The following is a 19,099-nucleotide window of genomic DNA, read 5'->3' as shown; positions in this document are numbered from 1 at the left end:
ACAGTATCAGAACAGAATGAAATGCCAGCGCGGAGACCAAGGAAATACACAGTACACAGTAATGTTGACAGTGTTTTCTGCCCTATATGAAATCCAGCAGTGGATTCTACAGTATTGGCATTTAGAAAGTACGAACCAAGCAACCAAAGTCAGACACTTTAACAAGTCGCCTGCATTTAAGGTAATATTTTCAAACTGCTATCAGAATGTGACCTTTAAAGAAAGGTTATATACATTATGAAAGAACATAATACAGCATGTCTTATGTAAAAACATAACATAGTAAAATTCATAGTAATAAAGCTTCTCACTCCCTGTATGTGCTACTCTTCTACACTGTAGAACAATAATTATAACAAATAATTATTACATCTATTGTTTTGGGATTGATGCACACATAGTAATGGAAATAATTTAACATTCAGTTTTCCTTTAATGTAAAACATTTTGTGATGCAGTTGGAAGCCAACCGGTGCTACTGTAGGTGCCAAACTAACCTATTACTAAAAAAAGGAAATGCTGCTGTGTTGCCAGAAACAGACATTAGATTATATATATATATATATATATATATATATATATATATATAAATACAGTATATATATATATATAAATACAGTATATATATATATAAATACAGTATATATATATATATATATATATATATATATATATATATATATATATATATATATATATATATACACACACACACACACACACACACATATGGAAAGAAATAAACAGCATTACAACTTGTGTGAATGAGAGAACATGGGTATAAATGAAGCTTATTTCTTGGAATTTAGCCCAGTAAGTACAAGATGTTCCTACTTTTAGATAGATAGAAAAGTGGATAAAGTTATTCTGACAATTTCACAACACGACCTAGTCTATCTTTCAAAATGAAATTGTATTGTGTCCTTCTGCCATGTTGTGTTTCTTATTATATTTTATCCTTCCAGTAAGTCTGATTCCTAGTTCCTGGCTTATTTCTGCAGAATGATTCATGGTTTAAGATATATAGATTTTGAGCATTATGAGGGAAATCCATTAAAGCTGTAGTTGACTAGTTACAATATCGCAGGACTTCTCAGCTACGCTGAAAGCGGTATACCTAAAAGCAGCTATACAGTCCAGGGCAGCATTGAAAGAGCCCCTACAATCTAATGTGATAATAAAGGGGAGGCAAGCAAACACATTTGCTGGTGTGTACGCTTAAAATTGAACAAATCTGCAATGGTGTTTCCACAGTGCTTTACTGTCACCTGTACATTAGAGGACTAGATACTACATTAGCCATCAGTTCTGTCCTCATATGAAAGACAGGAGACATGGGGTTAAGTTAAGAATACAAACTAATGATATTCAAATGTCCTTGCAGTTAGGCACCATAATTGCCGATGTGAATTCCTTTCTAGAAAGAAAAACAAAACAAGATTTAAAAAACAGAGTCATCAAGATGGCAGGGTCAAGATCTCTGTGTGAGCTATAACCATGGCAACGATTAGTGAGTGCATTTCGTCCCCTTATAGCATAGCAGACGTGATGTATTCACAGTGAGCACTTTGGAAACTTCACAGCAGATATAACCTACAACACTCCAGTTGCAATTAACAAAGCTTATATTGTGACTACTTGTGACAGGCTTAAGTTGATTATCACTAATAACATAAAAGTAGAAATAAACATGCCCTGTGCCTCCTGCATTTTGAGAAAACAGTCCATCCCCAGCTGCAGGATGTGACTAAACTGAAACTGTTTACAAGCAGCCAAACAAATCCCTATACTTCTCAAACAAGGGCAATATGCTATGTGGGGTTTTTTTCTACATCAAAGAGCAAATGTGCATATATAAGGATATGAAAACTGATTTCGACAAGCTGAAAAAGATTCAGGGTTAATCCCAGGATTACAGCATTATGATTTCCTCGCCATTCTATGAGATTCTTCCAATGCTTCTAATGTGCATATTTCCAAATATATGCATATTTGTGGGTGAACGTAGTCTAATTTAGCAAAGACAATGCAGCTTTCAAAGGCAAAATGAGTCTGGCAGGCAATTCGCAGCAGCAAACACCTACAACTGCAGGGAACAGGTTAGCCCTGCATCATTTCAGGAAATTATTCAGCAGAGTTAATCAAATCAGAACAGTATAGCTTGCTTCCTCATTTACGCTGCAGTGAATCCTCTGGCTCCAATGATAGGACTTGCGTTCAGATGCATAAAGCTTGTTAGCATTTAGAGCCAGTCGGATATGTTTTTTTCTCTGATGTAATTTTCATTATTATCTCCGTGCTAGTTCACTGGAAAGTATAGGGATTAAATCAAAGAGAGTTTGATAAAAAGGCATTCATTAAAAAAAACTTCTTATTGCCAGAATTTGTATTTCAAATGGAGGGTTGATTTAGACATGAAAACAGCTAATTGTTAAAATCACCAATAAAAGAAGTATTGGACAGGGTAGGTTAAACATATTTTTTCCTAATTAGTCAAAACATGAGTTTGACATAGAACAGTGAGTACCTTATTTTAAAAAAGCAGTCTTTGTAGAATAATTGAAAATCCAAGTGAAAAAATAATGTTTCTTTTGATTCTAAAGATGAAAAGAATCCGCTTCGGCACCTCCAGCATCTCCAAAGACAGAGTGAGTTCAGGTTAGAGGATGTGTGTGTGTTTGTCTCCATGGGTACATGGGTATGAGCTGGTAGCTGAGTGCTGTAAAGGTGAGTGTGGCTTTGTACTCCAGTGAAGAAGCGGACAATGTACGACATTGTGCGTCTTCGCTATGATTGAATGTACACCTCGTAAATGTATCTATGACTTACTTTCACCTAGTGTTTGTGTATTTTCTGCAGCGCGTGTGTGTGTGTGTGTGAAGGATGTGTGCGTTTCTGTGGGTGCGCGTGTGAGCGAACGGGGGTGGAAATCTTACGACATGTGACAGCTGGTGGGCCGATGCCAATGGGGAAGGATGGAGCAGAGAAGGAAACGACTGTTGCCACGGCAACGCCGAGCTGGAGTGGCTGATGGTCGGGTAGCGTGAAGTAGCTGCCAGCTGAGACAGTGAGAGCTGCAGAGAAACAATGCAAATGATTCGCTGTTATTATTATGATTATGAACAACAGGGCTCAGAAATATACTTTACACCAGAGAGACACATGTGCTGTCTCAAATGACAACAGCCCATTACAATGCTTTGGCACTTATAAACCCTCGTCACTCTACCTGCCTCCAAAACTACTGCTTTTTGCACGCTGTCATCCTCCCGCAGGTCAACTTTAACTGACTTGTGAAATTGTTTCCATCGTTCTTTATGATTATCTTAAGTATTGTGCAAAAAGTGGCATGTAGAAATATCAATCATTACTCATAAGGACTTGAAATGTAATTCAAAATGCCTCCAAAGACTTAAGTTCAGTGGTACATACACTGGATGGTGTACATTTCGGACATCCATCAATACACAAATATAAAGTGTTTATTCTGAATTTTCTCTGTTCTAATAGCATTTTTTTTTTCTTATATTTTCCCATTTTAATTTCTGTTTTAAGCTGTTGTAAATGCAGAGTCAAAATAATAAAAAAGTAATTTGTCATATTTATTTATGCTATGCGTTTCTCTTTCCCACTGGAATTAACTGCCCTTAATGTAAAAGTACTTTTATTTTTAAATTTATTTTTAAATTCCAGTGAGGAATGTCAAAGAAGGAGTAAAATTAAAAAGCAGGGGAGTGGCGTGTATAACACAACTTTGTTATTTAACAATGATGGAATAAGTGCTGTAGAATTTCACTTATATGGACACTTCAGAGCAATAGACGTGTCTCCACAATCACCATAATATTAAGTATGAAATACATTTCACATGTGAATTGCTCTAATCTTCCGTTTTCCCCACAGGTAATCCTGGGGTATCCCGAGGCATTCCCACACTCCACGGGATATTTTATACTGCAGCGACTAAGTCTGCCTAAAGGTTTCCTCAGAGATGGGCCTCCACAGGGAGACACTCAGGTGGCATCTTCATCAGATAGTCAAATCATATTGTTTATATCTCTAAGCAAAAGAGCAGCTGTTATTCTCTGAGCTCCTTCTAAAAAAAATGTTTCTTTCTGCCCAGTTATGTTGATCCTTTGTTTTATTTTAGACTTTTCATAATAATACACTCTGATCAGAATGAATACATCTAATTAAATGGCCCCCAAATTACCGTCACATTCAAATCTGCACCATTGTCTCGTAGACAGGTGACAGGTTATTGCATCGGATTGTGAAGAGATATTTTATCCAAGTTTGTTTATCTACCTTTTGGGTAAAAGTCTTTTTGTTTGCTACTGTGAAATGATTACTAAAACTTATCCAAATCCTCTATTGTCTTTGAGAAAAAGGCAATGCTTTATTTATTTATTTAGCAGGGAAAACGCAGAATATATGCATTATACCAAATATAGCTAAAAGCTCATTCTCATGCATAGTCCCTGTGCATAGGCTCCTAATGACATGCAGATAACAACAAAAGATAGTAAATCAAAATCTGACAAATAAAAGCATGTACACAATGAAATACCCTCAAAAGAAATGATACAATAGTAGTTTTTAACTCGAGAACACAAAATCAGCAACCCAACAGAAGGAGAGAAAACATTTCATCAGTGTATGAAAATTCTGTGCTGCCACATTCATTCTCCCACAGCTCATTGACCGCAAACCTGAACAACGTTTTCAAATTAAATTTAAAATGTACTGCACTCTCCGATGCTTTAAGAGTTCCACGTTCCCAGTAACTAAAAAAACAAAACAAACTGTTTTATACAAAAGTTGCAAAACAAAATTTAATGTAGCACTCTCTTGCTTAAGCCAACAATACAACTTGTCACAAAGTTTTTAAAGAGGTTATGACACTAAAGTGTGAATAATAACATACGGTTAACCAGTTGGACATAACTTATCTTAACTTCAGAAGCAGTTACCAGGTTAACGGGTTAAAGGGGACTTCATACCCCCCCCTTCAGACTGTACGTCTATACAGTAAATGCCCTGTGTACATGCCCGTTTGATTATGTGCCCTACCCTTCCTCCATCTTTCTCAGTCCCCCCTCAGATCTGCCCAGCTCTGGAGCCAACAGCAGTCCTCACATAACTTAGTCTCAGGCTTCGATCATTGCTTACCATGCAGCCATTGTACTCTATCAATAATCAATAAATGTTTCTAATTGTGTTCCGTGTTGAGGGCTGTACTAGTAAATGTCAGCTATATACATGACATTTTAAAAAGATTATAGATTTTAACCATTGTTTGCTTTTATAGAGTATTAAGTGGTTGCTCTGTTTGTCTGAGGCAGTGACAACGTGTGTAAATGAACTATGAATCTATTTCATACAGTTTTTGTAAACTGTGTAATGTTTGCATGAGTCATTAAAGTAAAAGTTCTCTCTGAAAAAAACACCACTTTATCATTCTCATGAGTACGCCTCCTCTTTCTTCAGATCAATAAAAAGACAAAGACCAGGTCGTAATATATAAGGAAATATCTAAAGATGTTATCCCTGATGCCTGCTTTGGATATTTTGGTTTTTTGAAAGTTAGACAATTAATGTTAACTTTTTTCCTAATACAGGTAAAGAACATTTCAAAGTTAAAAAAAAATATCAGATCCAGTTTAAATTAGAAATTTATATCAAACATAGTGTGTTGAATTTGTGATTTAAGCCAGTGGCGTAAATAACTTACTACCAGGCTCGTGATTACCACAACCAAACTGGAGACACTTAGCACACTGAATCCTGCATGTCAAGGTTATCATAGGTTATTATGTGAAAGCATTCGAGAAATTAAAACTTTGTGAAATTATTTTGTTTTAGTTTAGTTGTTTTAGAACTTAAATAAATGTATTACTATATACTAAATAAACTATATGATGGATACACGTGTTTATTGACACTCTGGATCGGTCAACTGCTTTCATAAAGTTATGTGTTATTATTGTAAAATATGCACTAATTTTCGTAACTATTGCCTCTGTCACATCCTCCATACAATAATAAATAAAAATACAAAAACTAACAGTGAAACTAATAAAAACTAAACTAAAACTAAACATTTCAAAATCATAAAAAAGTCAACTTAAATAAGAAAATCCACTCTGGGAACTAACTCAAACTAAACTGTATTAAAAAAACAAAAGGTCAAAACGAAATAAAAATAAAAACTAGTTAGAAAATATACAAGTGTAATAACTCTGCCAGCCAAGATTAGTAGGATCAGTGCTGCGTTGCTTATTCGCTCAATCTTCGACTGAGCTTTACAGAATATTTTTTCAGCTTTGGATGTCATTTTGATAAGTAAGAGAGAAAAGGCTATAATAATAAAAATAATCTGTCAATGAACTGCAGTATTCTTTAATAATGGGCCTTTCAGTTCACTTGTGACCCCTACTGAATCTGCTACACTCAAAACAAATGGCTCTCTAGATGGCAATAAAGATACTGCAATGAACTTTACTGAGCAATAAAAGAAGAATTGCTAACTCACCCACAGCTTTGTTGGCCTAACACACTTTGGTATTTTTCTGAGGACACTGCAAATGGGGCTTAAAATGAACTACAACAGACATCCCTGCTCTCTTCAAATCTTATCCTCAACAAGAAAAAAAAACAAGGAAGACATCACATAGCAAGCTCTGATGTGTCTCTGTAACACAAGGTACTTCTTCACAAACTTCTGGTTATAGCTAGTATTCACTTCATAGATGTGTGGCTACACTGTAGCTGCGTGCTGAAGACACACAGAGACACAGCACACGATTCTAGCTATGTGTCCAAGCAACAAGTATATAAGTGAACAGATGCAACCACACAATTTTATTGAATGTCCACACATTGGCTAAATAGAGAAATACAAAAAAAATAAAAAAAATTAAATTAAAATGACATAAAGTAGCTTTAATGTTGGAAAAACATTAAACTTCACCCTGCACAACTAATCAAGTCTTGATCTTGATCATGATTTTGGCTTGGTACAGTTAAACAAACATGAGAGTTTCTGCTCCACCAGCAGAAAAAGCCAAAAGCAAGTCAAGCACTCCTAACATCAGTGCCCATCACAGCCGGAAGTATTCTGGACTAGTCTGGACGAGTAAAACATTAAACATTAAAAGACAGAGATACAACAAAATGTAAATGCCTGGCACAGCACAAGACTAAGAGCTTGTCCCTCGAAGCGGATTCACTGTTTGGAAAAACTTCGGATTTAGGGCAAGTGATGTTAATAAAACAACAAACCATATACAAAAAGTGCTGTAAAGTTGTGTGTCTGATCAAACCACCTAAAAAACTTCACAAACTGTAGTGTAATAAATGCACCAAGGCAGACTCAGACATCCATGAAAGCGAGTCCGTGCAGCACATCAGTATATCCATCCACCTCACAAACACCAGCCAATCACATTCCTTGTGGCCACACATGAGACCAATAAACACAGTGAGTAATGAAGGTGTCGGGAAAATGGTCAACATACTCCACAAAAGATATGTTATCCCCTCGAGCAATTATCTTTCTAAAGTGGCAAAATCAGCGCTGTATGCAAAATGTAACAGGGGAAATAGAGAGGGATCTCACAGCTGGTGAGTTCTATTTACTTCCAACAGGCAGGTACAATGAATGGAGTCAAATGTTTTTTTTAATTTAGTTTCTAAAAGATTTAGGCCAGGTAAATAAAGGTTTATTTTTCTGCAAAGATTAATTAAAACGCATTAATTTAGAAAATTTAGGTACAATGGTACAATTAAAAGATCATTTTTAGCCATAATCACGCAGCTAATCAAACTCATTACATGTTTCCATACATTCAATGAAGTAATGTGATCTTGAGCATAATACTGAGTGAACAAACAAAAGACAGAACTATTTTAGAAAATGGAAAAAGAAAGTCGTCCCCCCCCCCGCCCCCCCCATAAATCATATCGATTCTGAAACAGAGTGTTTGATCTCTCTCGGAAGATCACATTTAGAAATCAAGGTCTGCCGGTTTGAACAATGTTTGAAACAACAGATGACCTGATGCTGAAGAGACAGAGCGTACTCCCACTTCTGCATGAAAAGTATCCACTTTTTAAAAGACAGGCTAGATAGATAGAAAACCACAAAAAAAAAAAAAAAAATCACACTAAGAATACCTGATCCTGTTTCTCCGATGAAAATGTGTTGGTGTCCTAGTTAAATTGCAACACTTATTTGAAACCTGTTGCTACGCAAAACTTATTTTGCTCACAAGAAGCTCCTGCTTTCAGACACACTAGGTTTCACAGGAATTTGAAAAGCCTGTATTTGGAAAAACCTGGGTGCGCTAGATTCCAGTTAGCTTACCATGTGTTCTCCTCAACATATCAAAGATATGAAAAAACAACCACAGCTTAGACGTCTTCTGTGAAGATGCCATAGGAAACAAGATATTTGTCACCACTGTAAAAGTAATGGAACAAGAACAAACAACAACTGTGCTGTTGATAAAGAGCTGCAGGTGACAGGCTGCACACCTCCAACATCTCAGCAAGATAACCAACTTTAATGTGCCCTGTTATGTGCTTGCTGAGTGTGGAGTGAAATCAAAATAAATCAATTTCTCACGCCATGATGGGAAAAGGCAGATTTGTTTATTGAAACAGTGTGTGTTTGTTTGATTGAGGACTAAACACCAGTTGCTCTTTTGTGTATTTCTGACGACGGAGCTTCTCGAGGACTGACTGCTGCCAAGGGAGGCATTAAACCACACTTTTTGCCACCACAGTAACTAAGACTGCCATCAAATTAATCAGGGTTGAAATATTTTTGTTGTTAATTAAAAAAGAGCTGGCATATAGAACCAGATATATGTTGGGTTTTTTTTTAAGTTTTAAATACTGCCATCTGTCTAGGAAAGTGGCACTGATGGAACATATGGGATATAGTTTAACTGGAATCAACTGAAATGACACCTAAACAGAGCAAAAATGGAAGATTTTCAAACAAAGTGGTTTGACACATTTTGAATTGTGCAAAGTCTCATAGTTTCCTCGCTTCTAAAGACTATATTAGGTGTGGGCGTAAACCAAAATATGAGCAGTCGGTTGTTGGGATCAAGTCAAAATGTCCTCAAATGTTAAGACCAGTGGACTATCACATATCCACACATGCATGTGATCTCACATTGAGTCATCACGTCTGCACACAGAAGGCGTGAAAGACACTACGTAGACGACTCTGCGTGAGAGAATCTCTCACACACACACGCACATACAACAAGGAGAATGCACGGAGAGAGGCAATTAGACGTGGCATAACTGCGGCTGCCAATGTTCTAACCTCAGCCTGTCTGTCCTGACAGCCAAGTGTGTCATTTCTAGCTTCGTGGGACCTGCACGTGAGTATGTGTGAATGCGTACATATGTGTCTTGTGGAAATACGTGCTGCTGACGAAAGATCTGAGCACGAAACAAATTCAGAGTGCTGCTTCAGTCTGCTTTGCGTGAGGAAACCGAGTTATAATAGAAGTGTGGACTGGCACTGTGGAAGGATGGACAGCCAAATTCTTGAGATGCGACTGATCCTCAGATTTGCAGCGTGTCTATTATGAAAATTGTTTTTGTTACAATATTAGTTTTCTTAATCCCCCATGGAGTGGGATTAGACAACACTAAATCCATACACCCCGTATCAGGCTTATTAGATTTCTGAGTACGGGATTGTGCTTGGAAGCTACAATGAGCACCAGCTATGTATGTTCATGTTTAACGGTTTAAATCATTTAAACATTTTATTTATTATTCATGCAAATAATTATAATTATTCATGACAATAGAATAAATAGGACACCCTACCTTGGGTGAATAAAATCACCCTAGAAACAGCAATAATCAGGAAGCTGACATAGCCATCGTTATATGGAGCTACCTTTAATTCCAAAATGACTCTGTTATAAAGGCTTCGCCTGCATATATATTTGAGATCAGATCAGTGAATGGTTAATTTTAATACAACACAACAAACACTGTTTGGTCTGTTTACATCTCTGTCTCGTAGTATAACACTACAGTCTATTGTCGAAGCTTTTATTTTGACAGTTAGGGCAAGGGGTACTGTAACAGGGTGAATAAGCTACCAAAACCTCATCTTTACTCATATTGAGCTTTAGCCTCCTTAGTGCCTGCTCAAATGCAGTTATATAATTCCTACAGCATATTCAAATCATCTGTGATACTCACGATTCTGTCCTCCCTCACACACACAGAATCTCCAATTCTGCTCTTACAAATCAATGTGCCTGGCAGGAAGGAAAAAGTCAAGTAATTTAATGACGAATAATGCAAGCTACAGTAAGTACGGGTAGGCAGATTCAGGTGGAATTCAGGTGGGAATAGACACGGGTAGCAGTTGGCACACAATGACAAAAGAAACTCCAACAGGCTCGCAAAGAGAAAAACTGAGCCTTTATCAGTAGTGGCAGGTTTACTGGCAGAATTAGCATGTGTGTAAAGTGGGTGGAGAAGGTCCAATAAGACGGGAAGCAGGGAAAATGGTAGTCACTGCAGGACTGGCAAGAAAAGAAAGAAAGTGTGTACCGGTGACACAAGGAGATATTTTGACACTATAACTGTTTGTTAGCCTGCAGACTGTTGAGCTCGGAATTTGTTGTGTGCTCTTCAACCATTTGTCACGATTATATTTCCATTAGGGTCAAGGACCTAACTTTGCACGTATCCACTGTATATGCTAAACCAGCATCATTCCTTCAAGAAGCTTCATGAATGTTTATCTGCCCGCTCTCTTAGTGTCAGAACGCGCACATAAAGGAGAGAGAGAGACAGAGAGAGAGGCCTTGACGTGGGATCAAGCTCACCGTGTGACTCACAGGAAGGAAATAATAGTCAGGCGTCGCTTTAAAGGGAGGAGGATTTAGAATGAGATCCAGTGAAAATGTTGCAGGGATTACTGGGATGAAATGTTGAGAACAACAGGCAGAGAAATCAAGAAAGCTGAAGGTAGAAAATGTTACTGATGCACCACACATATAACCATCTAAGCAAGTCACAATGTGAACATTAGTACTTATACTTCAGTAAGAATGTATGTGGGAGACAAGTGATCTCTAATGTGTAACAGTAGAGAAACACAAGTTATAGTATATAGTGACAACCACTGAATTAAATATGACTGTATATATAAGTAGTAATACCAAAATTGTGTAAATATTCCTAAAATATTCCTCTGTTACAGCAGAAATAACTTAAATGTAATGTGTGGGAATTTAATTGTATCTGTGTTGTTATGTTGGGTAGATCATCATAACAGCTTGAAGACTATTATATTTTGGGCTATTATATTTAGGATCAATACTGGGACTGTATACATATGGGTCTAAACTTGTGGTCCAGCTTTGTGCCAACAATCTTTGCTATTTTTATCTAGGCTAAACAAGTAAAAATAGTAAAATAAACTGGCGTGCAGAGAGCATGGAAATCAGAGAATGAGGTAAACTGCCAGCTTGTTAAGACTGTGTTAAGAATGTTAAATATGATTAGAAAAATAGTTGCCAAATATATACAAAATTCAGTCTCATTTGGAGCTCAAATGGACAGAACACCTCATAATTACATTCACATATCTTCCATCCATCTACAGTAAATTATTTTGGTGTGAAATAAAAAAAAAATATGGGTGTGGGTGGGAGGACAGTGCCGAGTTTAGAACTGCTCCCTCACAGCGAGGAAGTCGTGGGTTCAAATTCACAGGCTGCGTGGAGCTTGCATGTTCACCCAGGCAGGGCTCTCTCCAGGTACCAGCTAACTGGTGATTCGATATTCTCTGTGTGTGTGTGTGTGTGTTGGGCCCCATCATAGACAGGCTGTCACATCTCACCCTATGACTGCCAGGGTCCCCCTGTGACCCTGAATTGGATAAAAGGAAAACGGATGGGGGTTGTGTACATGACACAAGAAAAAACAAAAACCCATGTAGCCATGACATGCTCATGACATGTACAAGAAGTAACCCTTAATGGAGTCCCTCGGCTATCTGAGTTGCTACATAAAAGGTTTGTGGATTTTCTGGAGTAACTGGGTCATGATTTCTGGAAAAAATACATTGTTGCTGAGTTGAGTTCTTTAAATCCAAAAGAGATTCTGAGCTCTGGGTAGCTCAAACAAAAAAAACTAGATGAAGGCATGAAACAGCATTACAGGCCACAGAGGAAAAACATATGTGAATTAGATTTTTGGGTGAACTGCCCCTTTAACAGTCAATCTGTATACTACACTTATCTTGTCTGGAAAGGCACAGTGTGCAGAATTTTAATGTTGTTATGGATTATATTATTTTAAGCATTTGGTTTGTACAGACTTATGCTCTCTTACTGGCTGTCATTCTTGGGGCTTCAGCTCAATACCACCAAAGCAGGATTTTATATATATATTAGTTGGCTTAAAAACACGTCTTCTGCTGTTTTAACTAGACCAAACATGACACACTTCTCCAAGATAATATTAACTGTTAACAAATACTGATCCCACGCAGTATTTGCTACAGTTCTTGCCAGTCCCACAAATTCAAAGCCTCAAAGCAGGAAAATCTTCAGGCTCCGTCTATAAGGAGCTCCAAATAATGTGCCATCCCCTAAATGCAACTCTATATTTTCCAGTCAGATTTTCCACATCGTCATGCCATATGTGTGACATACATGTGCAATAACACAATTATTTGAGATTTAAACTTAAAGATTATTTCATAAAAGAAATAAAGACTTATGCTGAATAATGAAGTACACACGATCCCCTAAAGAAAAAGTAGTAAGCTATAACCTGCATATTGTATATAGTGTACAACACCAGCACCAACAGAAATCAATTGTAATGTATTAGAAAACAAGTTAAGCTTGAATCAATACTGTACAATCACCGGACACTGCATTAGATACATCTTCCTAGTACCAGGTTCTTCATGGCACAGGTTCAACAAGGTGCTGGAAACATTCCTCAGAGAGTTTGGTCCATACTGACACGACAGCAACACACAGTTACTACAGATTGGTTGGCTGCACGAATAAAAGGATGTCCACCACAGGTAGGTTGTGGTGTTTAAACAATGCTGCTTTTGCACTAAACTAAGAAAATATCCTCCACTTTTATGTTTTCATGCCAGATCACCTGAACGTTGCAGCAGAAATTCAGACTTCTATTCTATCGTCCAAATTTGGTGAGTTTGTGCAAACTTAGGCCTCGGTTCTGAGTTCTTAACTGACAGGAGCGGCACCCAGTGGAGTTTTCTGCTGATTTAGCCTGTCTGTTTCAAGGTGCGATGTGTTGTGCGTTCAGAGATGCTCGTTTGTATACCTTGTTTGCTACGAATGGTTATTTTGAGCAACAAAAATTTCAGCACTTGTCCCAAAATTTCATCTTGAAAATTGATGACAGTGTCATAAATTGCAGGGACAAGGTAAAAAACTTGGGCGTGTGGTTCGACATGGTGCTCTCCTTCGAGTCTCATGTAAAAGAGACCGCCGTTTATCATTTGAGGAACATAGCCAGAATCAGACAAGTTTTGTCAAGCGACACTGCAGAGGTTCTTGTCCATGCATTTGTGTCTTCACGTATTGATTATTGTAATGCTCTTCTTTCTGGGCTACCAAAGAAAAGTTTTAGAGGTCTATCGATGGTGCAAAATGCAGCTGCTCGCATTTTAACAAGAACTGGGAAATTTGAGCACATTAGCCCTATACTGAGATCTCTTCATTGGCTACCTTGTCAGGTTCGAGTAGATTTTAAGGTCCTGCTGCTCACCGACAAGGCTTTAAACGGATTGGCACCTTCATACCTCTCCGACCTTTTACACCTTTATGTTCCATCCTGTGCTCTACGATCTCAGGACTCTGGTCTTCTAAAGGTTCCTAGAGCCAGAAAAAAGACAATTGGAGAGCGTGCTTTTTCTTTTCGTTCTCCGTTTCTGTGGAACAACCTACCTCAAGATATTAGGCAGTTATGCTCTGTGGAGGTTTTTAAAACTAAGTTGAAGACACATTTGTTCACCCTATCTTACATATCTTAATTCTATGGCTTTTAGTTTTTAAACTTTTACTGTTTTTTTTACTTCGCTTCGCTTTTATTATTTTATTTATCTCTTTAGTTTCAAATAGTTGTACAGCACTTAGTTTGAAAGCGCTTTATAAATAAAGTTGTTATTATTATTATTATTATTATCATTATTATTATTATTATTATTATTATTGTTGTTACCTTCCTTTATTGAAGCCATTTGGTCATTTTTACCCAGAAAGCTACTGGTCACTCAACAGTTGCTCTTTTTGGACTATTCTTTGAAAAACCCTGGTTGTGTGGGAAAATCCCAGTATATCAGCAGCTCCTGAAATACTAGGGCCAACCTGTCTGGCACCAACAACCATGCCACAGTCAAAGCCAATTAAATCACCTTTCTTCCCCTTTCTGATGTTCAATTTGAAGTTCAGGCATACCTACAAAGTAGCTGTTTACTTGTGATTTCCATCAAAGCATGAAATTGAGTTTCAAGCACACAATAATAATTAGATTTTCAAAAGTCATACAATAAAATGTAGCAGTGAAACCCTGAGTATTGTTTTAATTGATATAAGATCGAGACACAAACAACACTTTGCAAAAGAGAGCTGCAAAAGTTAGGTCCGAATGAGCTAGTGCCTGCTGTCGAACAAGCCCACTGCCAGCAACAAACTGAAACACGGTCTCACCTTTGGCCCCGAGACTACAAGACCACCTGGGTCAACAGAACACAAGCGCGACCCTGAAACACGGCCGCAGCCTGATGAGAGAAATCATCAACAGAGGCAAACAAACTCAGCTGCTCTTCCAAATGCTGGCTATAAATACCACAGGATCTTTAGCATTCTGCACCGCGGCAAAGAGAGAGCATCAAAGATCAATAATTTATGCAAGCAAGAGAAAGTTGTCAGATCCCACAATGCCGGCGCACAGAGCTAAAGCATGCAGCTTGTTTACAGAGCCATCTCAGAGAAGGATGCCACTGATTAATCAGCACCTGACAGCCATGTTGAAGAGAAAAGGAAAATTTTGTTGAACAGGGAAAAATATCATCATAAGACTGAACAAGCACTTTTTTCCATACATGTTTAAAAGAAAGTGAGGAAAACAGACAGGGAGAATGATAGACTGTATTTGTGAATTTTGCAATAGCTAACAGAGTTTTGATGAAATGTAGGGTGGCTGCCAACAGCAGTGGCACTGATTCACACGCCGTTTTCTGTTTCTTCTTTTTTCAGAAAGATCCTGGATGCCCACCAGATATCTACTGAGCATCTAAGGCACTAATGACTGCTGCCTTTCACCATTATTCGCCGAGGAGTGTATGTGAATGCGCTAAATATTTACCGTTTACTTAAAGCTGCCTTGGTTTATGCTTTTTGACCACTCAGAGGTGAAAGAACAACAAAAAACCCCCACAATGATGGTTGATATGGTGGCAAATAATTGCCTATCTACATAATCAGGAGTGAGGCTCATTTATGTGGCGTGATATTATAAAATATCAGAATAATATTTAAAAAATACTTTTGCATTTGTTTTGGTCGACACAAAAAATCTGACACTTAAGCCTCTAGTTAGCTTTGTCAAACTGTTATACCTTCTACTTTTGACTACCTCCCAGCCAGGAGGTCACTTAAATAACACCATAAACACTGTCTCAGTTCTCATTTCACCACATCACCAGATCCTAGACTCCTCTACCCAGTTATTCAAGGTCAAGCCATTCCTGTGCACCGATCTGTTTGCTAAACCTCTTACCCACTTTCATTTTTGTCCGCAGACAAAAATTTCCAGTTACTGCCAAACTCCAGCCACTTATCCACCTCTGCTCTGGAGCTGCACTGATCTCCTGGTTCCACAGATTAATCTTCCTGGCTTCACTAAACTCGTCTCCTCTGGTCAATCCACGAGCTGCCACTTTGAACCTTTCCCCCTGGCTCTCTTGGTTTCCTCTGTTATAAAGACACTCGGTAAACAATTTGAATTCTTATTAAGCTTGTAAATAGATGATTCTTTGTTTCTGCACCCTACTTGTTTTCACAGTTCTGCATTTAGGTATTCTGTCTAGCCTAAAGACATATGTTTGCCGTTGCTCTTGTTTTTTTTTGAGTGTTTTTGTTTTAACTCATTGAAAGGCATTTAAAAATGAAAAATCATCTTTTTAAACCAAGAATGAGGGTTGTCCATTAATTCAGTGTGCTGTAATGGCCACTTGTGGTCACAGATTGTTTTTCTCCAAAATTTACATCAGCAGCTTATTAAAATTGGGCTGTGTTTTTCTGTCTTATGATTTGCGTTCCTCCTCTGAAGCAAAGTTAATTGCTCCTTTTGGGAAAATGCAGTTGAACTTTAACCCTTAATCCTTGAAAAATAGGATATGAGCGTGTCCTAATTTGCAGTGGAAATATGCAGAAATGTCAGCAGATTTTGTATTTTTATTTTTTCAGAATAATTCGGGCCCAAATGTTTTGGGAATTTGATTTGATAAGACTCATGAGCTCTATATAAAATGGTAGATTAATTTAAGCACAACCACCTTTTAATGTCATCCCCAAAGAACTGCCCAGTATGACCAGAATTGTCTCTTCCCAACCTCTGGGAGCTGCCCTCTGTAGGTTTCCACCGCCCTTGCTGTTTAATCAAAATGAGGGTCGATTTCTAGAGTTCAAGGCTGCGATGATCTCACAGCTCCCAGCTGGTTCAATTTAAAATGAGTCGACAATACAGACTCATTTTGGCCCAGAGAGCCAACACTGAAACAGAGCTGATGTCTCTCCTCCTCCTCCTCCTCCGCTCTGTGTCACTGGCCTCATCCTGAGAGAGAGCACCATCCATCACAACTCCCAGTCTCCACTGACACTTCTCACTTAGGCTGAGGGATGATGCTACAAACAGAATCCCGACACTCACGATTGAGTATACTTCTTAATGCTTACTAAAGGGTAAAACCTATTCATTTGAGCTCTAAGCTAAACTACATTTGTCATAATAACACAGTTTAATCAATAACATTGTATTGATCGCTGCTTATAATTACATTTATTATTAATTTTTCTCCAGCATATTAACATTTTAATTGTTCTTGAGGACATAAAGTATAACTCTATCATTTTTTAGCATTATTTAATATTTATATATAAGTCCTCTTTGTTCATTGATGTTTGAACCTCACCTCGTCTTTGGATTTGCTGTTTTCATGCTGAGCATGGCTTACATTTTGCCCTTTAACAAACCATATTCACTAGTGATTGGTACCATTCTGACTGGGCACGCTCTACATCTTCAAATTCTTGAGTTAAGTGTCCTGTTACTTTCTGTTCTATTTTGAAGCAATCGACTCTCTCACATTATTATGAACTTCTTTTCATTGAGGTTTGGAGGTATTTGTTTATGCACAGCTCTCTGGACTGCCCAAATCATCACCCCTCTCACCAAGGTTGACAGTTAGCATGACAATTTTGGTTTTCACCAAATGTGGCACTGTGCACTACAGCCAAACATCTCCATTTTGGCCTTGTGTGTCCAAAGGACATTTCTCTAGAAATTTTTTTGTTTGTCCAGACGTCACGTTGCACACCTAAGCCATGTTGTGATGTTCTTCTTAGAGAAAAGAAGGCAACGCTGCCACTGTATTCATACGTTACACATTAATGAAGGGTGCTGTGAGTGCGACTACAAACAAAGTGTCACTCTGTGACAGGATGGGAATTGAGAGGGGGGTGTTTGCGAGAGGCCCCGTGCCTTTCTTTAATTATGTCTCCCAGTTCCACTGTTGTTGAGAGATCTGGGTCAGATAATGAATTTTTCTTGCCTTTTTTTTTTCTTTTTAAATTTATAGACCTGACCTGCAATCTCTGTCGACAAACCAGACAAAACCTAAGTGTGGGTCTCTCAAAATTAATAATCCCTGTCTAAAGAGCATGTAAGGGGAGCTGTGTCCATGTACAAGGGGCAGCTAGAGGAGCTTTCTGATCCAGGCGGGAATCTATCCAGGTCAGCTTTGAACCAAAATGCATTCATAACAGTTCCTTTCAAAAAGTGCAGACACTGCGTTTGCTTTTTTCTTGCTTCACTCAGGTACCAGCAGAATAAAACACAAAAGTTTTATTGCCAGGGTCACAGGAAGAAAACCTGTGTGCCCTCCCCTCTGCTGCTGTAATATTTCCAAGCATTCAACAGTGTACCATAATAGAATACAACATGAAAAATTGCAGTTTTATCATAGAACCCACATGACCCTGCTAAAGCTATTCTAAATATATCATTTCAAGAGGACTGCTTCCAAAGAATTGAAATGTTCCTGCTGGAGGAATTTGTACAGTTAACAGCTAAAGGGTGACATATTTTTCTCAGTAATGAGTTGAGACAGAGCAAAGTTCCTGCAAACATTAGTGCAGGTAGATAAATGACAGATGACTGGAGCAGGTAATGGACTGACCTTTTGACTAATTGTTTGTGTAAAAGAGTCTGTGTGGACCTACTGACACAGGTTCCTTTTGAAATAAGTATGAGTATAAAAGACAGCTTTAAAAAGGGTTTACTTGTTTTAAGTATTAACTCGAACTTTAGAGAGAAGCTTTCTTGGCTGGCCAGTATTATAGGTCACCTGTAAAATTCAATAGGTGAGAAGGTGTCTTACCCCGGGGCCTTGAGGAGATTCTGGAAGAGAAGCTGGTGGAATGCGTTTCCGACCTAAAAAACAGAAAAACAAACGCACAACAAAGAAGATAAAGGCATTCAACCTAGAAACGTACACATCTGTAAAAGCCTTCCACTTCTGCGATGTATTCATGCTGAAGTCTTCATTATTCATCTGGAAATGTGCTAACAGCTCCAGTTCATTGTTTAACAAGGTTAATTAACAACATTGTAATATCTTCCACATGCTTTCTGCACCTGGTAGCACAGTTCATTTTATAGTTTGGTTAGACATTCAGTGGAATATTAGCTTGTGAGAGGGAATAGAAGTTGACTGCAAAATGCCACCTTTGTAATTGCTTTCCTGATGACTGGATTTGCGGTGAGCTGACAT

At 38.0% G+C, this 19,099-nt stretch overlaps 1 protein-coding gene across 2 annotated transcripts in view; it reads right to left on the bottom strand.

Moving 5' to 3' along the window:
• Window positions 1-19,099, bottom strand: part of nphp4 (nephronophthisis 4) — a 166,242-nt gene that overhangs the window by 62,990 nt on the left and 84,153 nt on the right. For both annotated transcript variants that reach the window (XM_006785366.2, XM_006785367.2), the window contains exons 11-12: window positions 18,707-18,759; window positions 2,937-3,074 (exon numbers count right to left, since the gene is read on the bottom strand). In XM_006785366.2, the coding sequence (XP_006785429.2) occupies window positions 2,937-3,074; window positions 18,707-18,759 (191 nt within the window). The remainder of the gene's footprint in view (window positions 1-2,936; window positions 3,075-18,706; window positions 18,760-19,099) is intronic.

The sequence above is a fragment of the Neolamprologus brichardi genome, chromosome 20 (assembly GCF_056152115.1).
Source record: "Neolamprologus brichardi isolate AB-2024 chromosome 20, ASM5615211v1, whole genome shotgun sequence".
Classification (NCBI taxonomy): domain Eukaryota; kingdom Metazoa; phylum Chordata; class Actinopteri; order Cichliformes; family Cichlidae; genus Neolamprologus; species Neolamprologus brichardi.
Note: the sequence above shows the minus strand (reverse complement) of the source record. Positions and strands in the feature narration are given on the sequence as shown.